This window comes from Condylura cristata, unplaced genomic scaffold, assembly GCF_000260355.1.
Source record: "Condylura cristata isolate star-nosed mole 26May11 unplaced genomic scaffold, ConCri1.0 scaffold00012, whole genome shotgun sequence".
NCBI classification, from domain to species: Eukaryota; Metazoa; Chordata; class Mammalia; order Eulipotyphla; family Talpidae; genus Condylura; species Condylura cristata.
In genome coordinates, this window is record NW_004567113.1 from 51,828,621 (window position 1) to 51,840,773 (window position 12,153).

The 12,153-nt window shown below is 46.3% G+C and overlaps 1 protein-coding gene across 8 annotated transcripts in view; it reads left to right on the top strand.

The window, feature by feature from the left end:
- LDB2 (LIM domain binding 2) overlaps positions 1-12,153 on the top strand; it is a 311,143-nt gene that overhangs the window by 290,266 nt on the left and 8,724 nt on the right. For all 8 annotated transcript variants that reach the window (XM_004681393.2, XM_012724131.1, XM_012724130.1 and 5 more), the window contains one exon: positions 11,082-11,205. In XM_004681393.2, coding sequence (XP_004681450.1) covers positions 11,082-11,205 — 124 coding nt within the window. The remainder of the gene's footprint in view (positions 1-11,081; positions 11,206-12,153) is intronic.

Genomic DNA, 12,153 nt, shown 5'->3' on the forward strand with positions numbered 1-12,153 from the left:
GAGCTCCGCGCTGCCCTCAGAGGGTCTGAGGGTCCCATTCTTTCCCACATCTAGATCGTGGAGCCTGATGAAGGCAAAGAGCAGATAGAGGGTGCCATAACTTCCACGCACACACACTGAGTGGCTGATCCTCCCCCCATCTCTAACCCTTCCCCTGTCATTTCCAAGTGCCTGACAGACTTCAGATTTCTCCCGATAAGGCACTTTTAAAACACTCTTCTCTCCCCACGGCACTTCCGAACCCCGTCCGGGCCGGTGGCCCAGTGTTGAGTTCTACCGGTAGATGCCCTGGTGCTCTCCAGCACAGTTGAGCTGGCCGAGCTGTCAGGCATGAAGAAGGGATTAGGCCCAGCCCTCAAGCTGCTGACAGGCCACCCCCTCCCTTCCCAAGCGACCTTGAGCACCAACTCCTAGTTCCCCCAGAATCCCACTCAGACCAGAGGCCATGCTCCACTTACAAAGCCATGACCCAGTTGCTCACTGCCTCCATGAGCGCTGCTACTGTTCTCCTGTTCTCCACCCTGGTGTCTCTCCTAGATGTTTCTCGAAGGCCCCCATCTTGGCCCTTGCTGTTTCCTCTGTTCTGAATGCTATTCCCTCTACCTAGAAGTGATTTCCCCCCCAAATAACCTGTTCCTAACTTCCTCTGAGATTAGGGTGGCCAGTAAAGTGCAGAGTGCCAGTTACATGTAAATATCACATCAGCATGAATAAATGATGCTTATTATATTGAGTCATTACCTTAATAAATTATGATTTATTATCTGAATTCACATCTAGCCGGCCATCCTGTATTGCTAATCTCTTCCAGAGGTCTTTACTCAGATGTCACCTTCTGGGCCATTGTATTCATTTTCTATTTCTACCAAGACAAATTCCCATGAACTTGGTGACTACGAGGCAGATTTATCTTACAGCACATCAGCTTCCTGACATGTCGCTTACGGGGTTTTCACCAAGAGGTCTGCAGAGCTGTTTTTTCTTCTAGGGGCTCCCAGAGAAAATCTGTTTCCTTGCCTCTTTCAGCTTCTAGATGCACCCACATTTCCAACCCATGGTCCTCTCCACCTTCAAAGCCAACAATGTCAGGTCACGCCTCCTCACGCTGCCATCTTTCTGACGCTGCTGTCTAATTCCCACTTCCACTTCTACCTCCTCCTGGGACTACATTGGACCCACCTGGGGAATCCAGACACCTCTCCACCTCGAGGTCAGCTGACCGGCATCTTGAATGCCCTTTGCCATGTAACCTGCCATCGTCATGGATGCAGAGGCTCGGGACACAAAATCTCTGCAAGCCATTATCATCCTTGACTTAGGCCAAAGTATCCAAACTTTCAACCCCAGCCCCAGCATCCATATTTCCACCCCCCATTTTCATGTTTGTCTTTGATAATCATCACCCACCTCAGTCATTTCGTTGGTCAATTTACTTATCTACCCCACTTTACTAGAATATCGTTCCCATAAAAGAAGCGATTTTCTCTTTGCAACATCCTGAGCACCTGAAACAAATATGAAGCACATAGTCCTTCTTCAGTAAGTATGTGGAGTGAATAAGCAAACCCCCATCTCTGCCAGTTCCATCTTCATTGCGCTTTGCCACCATCGGCATGAATTCTGCTTTCCACAAGTCTCACTTCCTTCCCTGGGAAGGGAAATGGCTGCTGATATGAGCACGGTGACAAGGGATGTGAGGGGCCATCCAGCTTGCTGAGAATTGCTTCTTCCCTTTATGTCTAGCTAGACCTGGGAGGGGGGGAGGGCTGTTGCCTGGCAGAAGCACCCAGAAAGTAGACAGGCATTCAAGCCTTGCTCTAGAGCTAAGTCTTTACCCCCACCCTGCCTAGAGCCCAGAAACCCTCCCAAACCATGGCCAAAGGAGGCTGTCCCAGACCCCAGGGCATAACACTGTCCCCAGCAGTCTTGTGGGAGTTCACACCAGTGCAGGAGGCAGCCATAACTGCACATTTAATGTTCAGGAGGGATTGCGACTGTGCGAACAAGATAGTCATGTTGCTCAGAAACTGTCACTGACAACTCCCAAGGACCATATCCAAATTCCCTTACTTGCAATAGTAAGATTATAAGGCCCCATTTATAGATGCTAGTGCTTAAACGTTACCTCACTGCGCGCACACAGTCTCTTAGTTCCTTGGGAAAAATAACATGCTGCAAAAGCTGTCTTCTTCCAGCCAGGCACAGCATGGATGCAGGCAAATGTCCCCAGTGCTATGGCAGCCAATTTTGCCTTTGGAATATCGGTGCTTTGGGTTCGGCAAATTCATCAAAATGTTGATGCTGCCGTCCTCGTGCTCAGACTAAATGGATGAAAGAAAAACAGGATAGTGTTTTCCAGATTGTGCATCTGTGTTCATCCTAAGGTGTTCGTGGAGGCTGCCTGGGTCCAGGCTGCTTTTGCCTACATCAGTAGCACCTCTCAGCAGTTCTGGCAGGCAGACACTGAGCTGAGACAATTGTTTGCCTAGAATCCTGGTGTGGGGCAGTTGCATTGCTATATTCTTTCTTGTAGTCACATGTGTATCCCCTCTGCTTGAGATATCTACTCCAACTTTGTCCTAGCTAATTTTTTTAAAAGATTTATTTATTTGTGCATACAGAATTGGAGTATAGGCCAGAGGTACAAGGGTAGTGAGAGGATTCACCAGGAACAGAGTGGGGAGCAGAACAGGCAGATCGACGAAGTCCACTGCTGAAGGGAGCAGTGGGCGGGTCAGGAGAGGTCTGCTGCGTCATGTGGTCACCTCCGGGGCAGGCGGGGATCGAACTCATGCAGAAGTGGCTTTAGCTTCTCAGTGTTGTGCTTTAATTCGCTGCGCCACCAGGGAGGGCCATGTCCTAGCTATTTTTTTTTTTTTTCACTTAACTGACTCTTTAGTCACCCTTATAAACCTCAATTTAAATATCATTTCCTCCTGACAACATTCCTTGACACCCCACTCCCCCTCTCTTTTGTACTCTCAAGCCAATTTGGAATTCTTGTTTATCATCTAGCCAGACAGCCAGCTCCAAGGGCTGGCGGCTGTGTGGGCCATGCTCACGGTTGGTTACCTGGCACCCAAGTGCTGCGTTACGAAGTGGATGAAGCAGGATCTAACCCATTGTCTTGTCTCTAATCGCCTGTTTGTTTATGCTTTGCTTTCTGTTTGTGCACAGTTGAAGCGTACGCGAGGACCCCAAACTGTTAAAGGGTGCACATTCCAAAAAGGGGTCTAACCATCCATGTGCACAAAAGCAAAGGAAGCAGAATCAGTGTGAAAGAGTTGTAAGAGAACTGGTATGCAGACGCAAAGAGAGGAGTCTCAATTAGTAGTTTCCCCTTCAAACTCCTACATCAACCATCTACTCATGAACAAATGCCCAGTCAAACAGGCTTGGCCCCAAATTTGCCACCAATTTAAGGCATCTTCTGTTGGGGAGCCCTCTAAAGGGGTTAGATAAGTCGTAGAGCTGGGACAGAGGAGAGATTCAAAATTCAAAATAGATCACAAAATCCACAATGAAGTCAAGATAACAACGCCATTGTTTCTGCCCAGACCAGAATCAGATCCCCCACTATTTCACGCACACATCTCTTCCAAGTGTCTCTCTCTCCATGTCTCTCTTCCATGTGTCTCCTCCTCAGTTGATATAGCCACCTCACTCCTGCCCTGCCACCTGCACTCTGGGACTAGGAAGCCAAGCTGGCTGCATGGAGATGAGGGAAGGAAGAGCAGTGTCTCTGCCTTTCATGGAGGAGTATCTGTCACAGTTTTGTGCTACTTGCATAATTCCTTCCACAAACATTACCTCATTGCTTGGGGCTGTGTGATTGATTTCTCAAAAAATAAAACAATAGCACACAACCTAGCTCTCCAGTTCTTTATAGTCTAGTGGAGAGACATTTTAGTCCTGTGTATCAATTTAAGCTATTGTCTTAGCCTATTCAGACTGCCATGACAAAATGCCATAGACTGCATGGGTGGTAGAAACAGTAGAAATCTATTTTCTCACAATTCTTGAGACTGGAGAATTCAAGATCAAAGTCTGACAGGCTTTACTTGCAGTTGAGAGCTCCCTTCACGTTTGCAGTCACCTTGCTAATGTGTGTCCATCGGAGGTATGGAGGAGGGTATGGAGGGGAGAGGGAGAGGAATTTGACCACCCATCTACCTTTAATCCCAACAGGAAATAAACCCGAACCATAATCGGATGTTAGGGAATCGCCTGGCTTCTCAGGGCGGGTGTTTCTAACCCCCCTTGGTCCCTCAAGGCAGAGGCTGTGGGTTCTCCTGGATACCTGTTACTCACTCTCCTTGTTTCTAACTGGATTATCTGTTTCTTTTGTTTTACTTTCCTTTTCAATACCATGTGTTACATTTTTTGTATTGTTTTCATATAAGATCTCCTTTTGTGATGTGTCATTTAATTAGGAGAAACTCCTCCACCCTTAGAATTCATTTCTTAATCACTCCAAACCCTCTGATATCTTTGTAATTCAGATTTAGCCAGAGGAATACATTACTAGAGAGAGGAAAAAGAACTCTCATTTTTGTATTTATCACCAAATTCTCAAAAGGGATTATTATCAGAGACATTAGCTGCTGAAATGCCCTGTCCCACTCTCCTGATTACCATCCCTTGGAGCAACCTTTTATCTAGTGACCCTCCCTAAACCTCAGGAAGACCAAGTAATATGCTTCCCAGAGTAGCTAACCAATCACATCACACATTGATCTCCTGGCTCAGTGAACGGCTCAGTGGAACTGGGTCATTGATGCAACCGATGTTTACGATAATACCAATTTCCTTCTATCAAGCACTGACCTTACTCATGGCATTGCACTAAGGACTTACATTCATTATTTCAAACCACCAGAAATAAGTATCATTACCTGAAGTTTACAGATGAGAAAATAAGATTCAGAGAGGCTAGAGGTCTTGACCAAAAACATAACTAGTAAATGGCAGACTTGAGGGTTTGAGCCTCGTTCCAAAGTCTGAATGACCCACGTACCTGTCTGTGAACAGCTAAGCGCCAGGTGCAGGAAGCAAAGCAAGACAAAGACAATGTGTGCCTTTGAACTTGGTCTCTTAGCAGCGATTTAACCTACTCACATTTAGAGAGGTAGACAACAGAGCAGTTGTAAGTTAAGATCACAGGCTTAGAATCATGCAAACTTCACTGTGAGCCTCTTCAAATAGCAGGATAACCTTGGATCTACTAAGAGAATCACATTCTTCAATATCGTCTTTGGGTAACTTACTGGCTTTGACACTGAGCTTCCTCACCTGTAAATGGAGAACTGATGAGAGTTAATGATATAGGCCAGGGACACACATAGAATAGATACTCCACAGCAATGGTAAACTAGGACTCAACAGCTATTTTGAGTACACCTTATATTGTACTAAATAAGAGAGAGAGAAAAGTAAAAATTGAGTGGCTTAGATAAGGAGATGAAACCAGTTCACAAGACAGGAAAGATTTCAATGTTGATTGGCACATTGGGATGCCGGTGTAATAGTAAGTGTTGAAGCGAGAGCTCCTTGCAGGTAGGGCACATCAAGACAGTGTGGCATCTGAGCTGGAACTTGGAGGGCCTTAAAGATCACATGGAAGTGACTCAAATGTGCTCTACAGAGCAGAGTCAGACTGCAAACGCATAATGGTCCAAGATAAGGAGTTTGCTCCTGAATGGAAACCAGCTGCATTTCTGGGCACGTTGTTAAGATCATCTCACATTCTTCTTGACGCAAAATCTTCTCAATGAAAGAAACAAAGACTTGGACTACATGCTGTCTCAAGCTCCTTATCCTTTTATGGATGCTTAACAGTTTGCAGGTCACGTCTTTTGAGGCCCACTAGTTTAGGACAGGGGTCAGCAATCCTCATGTGAGTATCTTTAGCATAAATAGTTTGGGTGGGGGTGGGGCATATGTTGCCACGACCCGACCCTGCCACTGCAACCCAAATGTTGTCATCAGTGATCTGAGCATAGCTGTAGTTAGCCTGCCCACTGCAGCTTGACAGCACCTACTTAAGATGACTGGGTAAGAGGGAAGAAATGTATGTCTAGGACTTCAACAAAGAGTAGGTGTTTGTTCAGAGAACAGCATTAGAAAAGGCTGATCTAAAATGTTGGCAATAGTCCAGGCTGAAGTTGAGAGTTAGCCAAGTTCCACCCCAAGGCATTAGCTTTTTTGTGGTTCCAGAGTCTCTGAGATGCACCACCTGATCCTGGGTTTGGACAGAGAGACGAACAAGAAGACTGGGTGTGAGTGGGTAGCTAAGGAGAATAAATGTCTACAGGAGAATGAAAACAAAGCAGAACACCATGCTGTTTACATTTGTTAGACCCTTTGCTACCTTGATAAGTCAGGAGTCCTGGCATTAAAAACTACCATTTTCTGCCTGGCCAGGACATTGGGTTTTCACTCGTGCATTTTTAGATGCGTTTTTTACACAGAGGAGGCAATCAGTTACTTCAAATGGACAAACTCATCACCTCTAAGCCTACAGGACCAAATCCTATTTGTTCACAATTAGCCAATGACTTCTTGTGTAGATCTGACCAAACTATCGATTATCCATCCACTCACCCATCCGCTGTCCGCCCACCTGCCCATCCATCCTTCCACTCACCCATCTACTTGCTCAGCAAGTCACTGTTGTGGCTACAGGTTTTGGTTCCACACCAAAGTCATTGCTGGAGCCAGAACCCCAGAAATGAATTTGAAGCACAAGGAGAACACAGCTACAGCTCTCATTAAATCTGCAAAGTGTATCCTGCGAGCCTTGCCAGGGTGGGCGATGACTTCCTTCGGGATCCTTATTCATCTCTTTGCCAAACCCATTGGGCCTGGCAGGGACTATGTGCCCTATTAGAGTGGTCTCAACCCTTGCTACATCCGGCCCTATCCCTATGTCCTAGAATTCCTCCCAGTACTCCCAACACCAACCAGTGCAGGGGCAGACCAAACTCCCTGCACGCAGTGGCTGCCGATGTCACAGACACGCTGCCCGTGGCCTTTGCTAGCAGCAGAAACTAGTGCACTGGGATCTTTGTATGTAGCAGACCCAACTCTGCAGATGAAATTGTTCCTCAACATCAAAGGACCCTGTGTAATTATGCTTGGTTCTATAAATGGGTTTGAGGTTGAGAGAGAATGTAGAGTGAGGGAAAAGCATGTATACTGAGCCTGGTTCCTGCTTAGTAGAGCCAGGTGTCTCCCTTCCCGTAATTAATGTGTATGTGTATGAGGTGGGGGGTTGAGGGGGAGAAGCTCGCTAAGCTTCAGGCATTTCTTCAGGTACAGAAATCTCAGAGACAGGCTGCTGAGCCTTCGCCAGAATCTCAAGGAGATCTGAGACCTCCAGGAGCATAGGAGTCCTGGCTCCAGAGGACTGGGCTTGTGGCCACAGAGCCCACTCCCCGGCCTTCTTCTCCATCTCATTTCATAAAGCTCCAGGCCTCTGCTATCGCCAAGACCCGCTGGCTTCGTGCCAGACGAGGCAGGCGGTTGCCTGAGTCAGTTCTGCCCCCTGCAGCCCGCAGCCCCAAACAGCCCGCAGCAACCAGCAGCAGCGAGAAGACTCGTTTGCATGTGAGCCCAGCCGCCACTGCAAGAAAAATGGCTTTGGGGATTCCTGATTAATATTCAGAGAGGCAAACTCCTTTGGGATGGGTTACAGCGATGAGAAGATATTTTTACATGAAAGGGGAAGGGATAAATCCTAAGGATTAGCACCTGAAAAAAAGTGTTGCCCAAACCCAGAGAGGAAAGGCACCATAAAAAAAGAAAGAGATAGAGATAATGAGCTCGTGGGTTCTCATCATACATGCAGCTCACCCATTTCCCTGCGCGGTCACTGCCCACGGCCCTTCCTGGGTCCAGGCAGCGCGTCTTTGCCGTCTAGCTTGTCATAGAATGAAAAATATTTGCTTCGAAAAGATGTGATTTCTTCTGATGCTTGAAGTGTAAACACAGGGTAGTTTTCTTGATATGCTTAATCATTTTTAAGGGCTGAATACTCTTAAAGGACAGAGATTGTATCGGTCTCATCATTACGTCCCCAAAACCTAAGCAGATTGCCTGCATTTAGGAGAAAGCTCAGTAAATGCATGTTGATTTAAAAGAGAAGAAAATAATAACGTGGTTCGTTGTGTGATCTGTGCTGTGCTTGCGGGTGGGTGGTCAGGAAACCCCTGGTTTGTGATGCTGTTACATGTCAGGTACATCCTGTCCAATTCTGACAACACTCCGCGGGGCAGGTATGGCGTCCAGGCGACTTACTCAAGGACACGCACCTAGTGACGGCGTCCATCTCTACTTAGACCTCTTGGCTTCTAAATAAATCCCTGCTGGTTCCCTCCCGCCAGCCCATTTCTCAAGAGTGGGGAACGGACCGAAAGAAAGTGGTTTCCAAACCTTTTCAGCTTACATTTTTTCAATTACAACAATAAACTCCCAGTTCCTAGCACACCTGCGACAGGTGTTCTTCTCTCCTCCCTTGCTGACAATATGACCAGCTCTGCTCCTGGCTGAACCTAGCAGCAGAATTCAGTGAAGATCCCTCTCCTCACTCCCTTCTTAGCCACAGCTGCAGCATCTTCCCCTCGGGCAAGTCTGGCCAGCATCCGTGTGGGGAAGGGTTGATGTTGCCCGTGCCTGACTTGCACTGAGAGATTCTTAATGGACGGGCACATCCCGGTGCCCGGAAGCACTGGGGTGGGGCATGAAGGCACAGCAACCCTTCCTCGGGCACAAGTTCGTTTTCTTACCAACACTGCAGGCTTCTCAAGGTCCCCAGGCCAGGAAGACCAGCGAGGCTGAGGCTGTGTCCAAGACCCAGGTCTTGCGTCAGCCCGACTGCTTCGTCGGGTGGGTGCCAGTGTCTGCGTCTGTTGTTCAGACCCCCAGGCCCTGCTCTGCTCTGCAGAGAAGCTGCAGATGGATGGAAATGACAGCTGCTGCCCTTCCATGGAGCAGTGGTTTAGGTCCAGTTTTGATCACTGACAAATACAGAGGGTTAAGGGGTTTTTCTGGAACATAAGCGTGATTATCGTGTGAGACTTCAGGAGAGAGGCTGAGCCTGGGCAGGGGGGTGAGTAAGAAGGGGCGGGGGGGCTGCAGCAGGGTGCCCTGGGCCTCTGCGCGGCTCAGGGTCCCTATTCGTCTGTCTTCAAACTCAGCCTGTGTGGAGAGTGGCTCTCAAATTCAAGTAGTAGTTACCAGAACTTACATATATGTTTATACACACACACACACACACATACATACACATACATTATATATACATATATATATAATTTTTTAAGATTTTATTTATTTATGCATACAGAAATGGGGGACAGAATAGAGGTGCAGGTGCAGCGAGAGGATCCACCAGACACAGTGGGGGCCAGAATAGGCAGATGTACTGAAACACACTGCTGAGGGGAGCAGCAGGCGAGACAGGAGAGGGCTGCTGCACCATGTGGGTCAGCTCCAGGGCAGGGATCAAACTCGCACCGAAGCGGCCATGGCTTGGCTTAGCTTCGCAGTGCAGCGCTCCAACCCACTGTGCCAGCAGGGAGGGCCGTTATCAGAATTTTTAAAATGCCAATTCAGGGGCTTTCCTGCATACTCAGGCGGGGTGAACCTGGGGGGAATGATTTTTAATCGTCAGCTGATTTCATCTGATGAAAATGTTCCTTACACCACACTTAGGGGAACGTTGGCATGGAGTGAGTCTGTGGTCCTTTTAATACCCACCGCTTAAATGTTTCCATTACTTTGAACCAAACCTGGTGACACAGAGATAAAACACAGTCTTGGCATTCAAAGAGTTCAAGGTCAAGTACAAAAGGCAAACCTGGAAGCAGGCGGTTATGAAGCATACATGAGTAAGTTCATAGAGTAGAAAGAATGTGCACTATGGGAGAATTCTGGAGACACTCAACTCTGCCTGTACAGAGGTGCATGGTGGTGCTGGGAGGAAGGAGGAACACGAGTAATCTTGTGTCAAGGATGACTGGGCCTCTAAGCAGAAACAGGGGAGGGAAGAATTCCAGGTGGAAGGAACCCAGTGGGAAAAGTGATGTGTCCTCAGGGAAAGGATCCAGGTGAGATGTCAGGGCTGGGGAAGCGAGAGAGAGGGCGTGATGGAGTTGGAGACAGCACACCCATCTTCACAGGCAAATGATGATTACGATGCGGGAAAGAAGGTGCATGTGGCTACTCGTTTCTCTGTGATTGCAACGACAATCGATGTATCATTCCACATTGGGGTCTTTGTCCTCCTGGATATAGCGCTCTCAATGCAATGATAGTCTGATGAGTTCCCAGCAGAGAAGGAATTTGGACAAGTCCATGGTGATCCTAAATGGATTCACCTGCTTTCTATAGTCATTTATCTTTGTCAACAATGTCATCAGCACAAGTAAAGTTGAAAAATCTCACTAAAGGAAGGAACGAGGCAACTGAGTGTAAAATCACAGAAGTTCCTACACTGAGCAAATGTCAGCCTATGCTGCTGATACTCCATCACGTGGAAAATACAAATGAGTATGTGAATAAAAAAAAATAGTTTGCACCACGGCTTTTCTCAAGTTAGGGTCAAAAAAGTACCTGCAGCTGGCAACTTGTTCACCAAAAGTTCCAAAGGTGGCTTTCGCTGCCGTGAACCTACATAAACTAGAATTGTAACTCACCACGTGTGGTCCTATAAACAGGGACAACAGCGGAAAACAGCGAAGTCACAGCATGCGGTACCATGGAAGGGCGTTCTTTCCTTGACCCAGAATTATTAGAATTCAGCCCAGTCACATATATCCACCCACTAGTTTGTACAGAATATGTCTGTCAGTCCATATGTGTGTAAATCACACTAAATTATAATATGTTATAAATGATAGCAAATTAAGGAAGCAAATCAAGTGTTACTAATATTTCTTTTAACCAAACTTGTATAAAGAAAATCCAAACCAAAGGAAAATACCTTCTGAAGCAATCTGATGCATTCTTGCTGGCAGCATTACTTATTGCAAATACTACTACCTAGTAGTGAAAATCCAACGTCTTTGAACTCCTCACAGTTGTGTGTAATACTGGAGCCGATGCAGGAGCTGATGTCGAGACATAAAACTTACAACCTCAGCCCACGAGACTGTCTGAAGACCTGCTTGTTCCAGAAATGGCAGCGGATGGTGGCTCCACCAGGTATGCCCTGTTCATTCGTTCCTAGGGCATTTTCAGAGGCTTCTTCTTGGCAAGAAGTTACAAGGCAACCATTAGTGTTTTCTGAGCGTGGCTAGAACTTACAAACATTGAATTTTAAAGGGAAAACATCACTAGGAATCACTTACAGTCTCCTCACTTGCCAGATTAGGACCTGAGATGCAAGGCGTCAAAAGGATGTACTTGGTGTTATCAAGAACACCATTTGCTCAGCCAAAATCAGAACCAGGGACTTCTGTCCCCTTACTCTAGCGGCGGTTCCCCAGAAAATGCTGGTGGCTTCTCAAGGCCGGATTCTATTTTAGCTTATCTGTTTTTTAAAGAACAGTATAAATTATGTAAAGGAAAGGAGAGGAAAAGGAAGAAAGGAAGGAAAAAATTGCTCTGTTTATTCAGACAGGCTACTCTGACCATGAAAAGAATATAAAAGATTCCATTCCCTCCTTTCCTAGAATACAGTTTAGATACTACAGCCTCCTGCTGAGGTTCTGAAATTGCTGCTTCAAGTCATCATTAATTGTCTTTCTATCTAATACATTTTCACTCCCAGGCATGTGTCGAGCTTCATTGATCATAAAAGCAAAACGTATCCATTCGCTAAAAATTATTTTTATAAAGAGTAATTATTAACACGAGGCACATAGCTTTCTGAGTCACAAAATATAATGGTCACCTTCCACTGGTAATTGGCCAGAGGTGTTATATAAAATGATTATAGCAGATTCAACCTAGTACATATTTAGAAAGCTGAGAAAATGAGCATGATTTTACATAGAAGAGTAGCATCCTTTCCTGGGGGGAATTTTAGACAGTTGGAATATTTTTTTAATATATTAAATGTGCTTAAATTGGTCTCATTTTCTCTTTCAGTACCAATGAGTCTTTATAGAAAATCTACTCTCTAAATGTTTTGAGCACCTATCTTTTCCA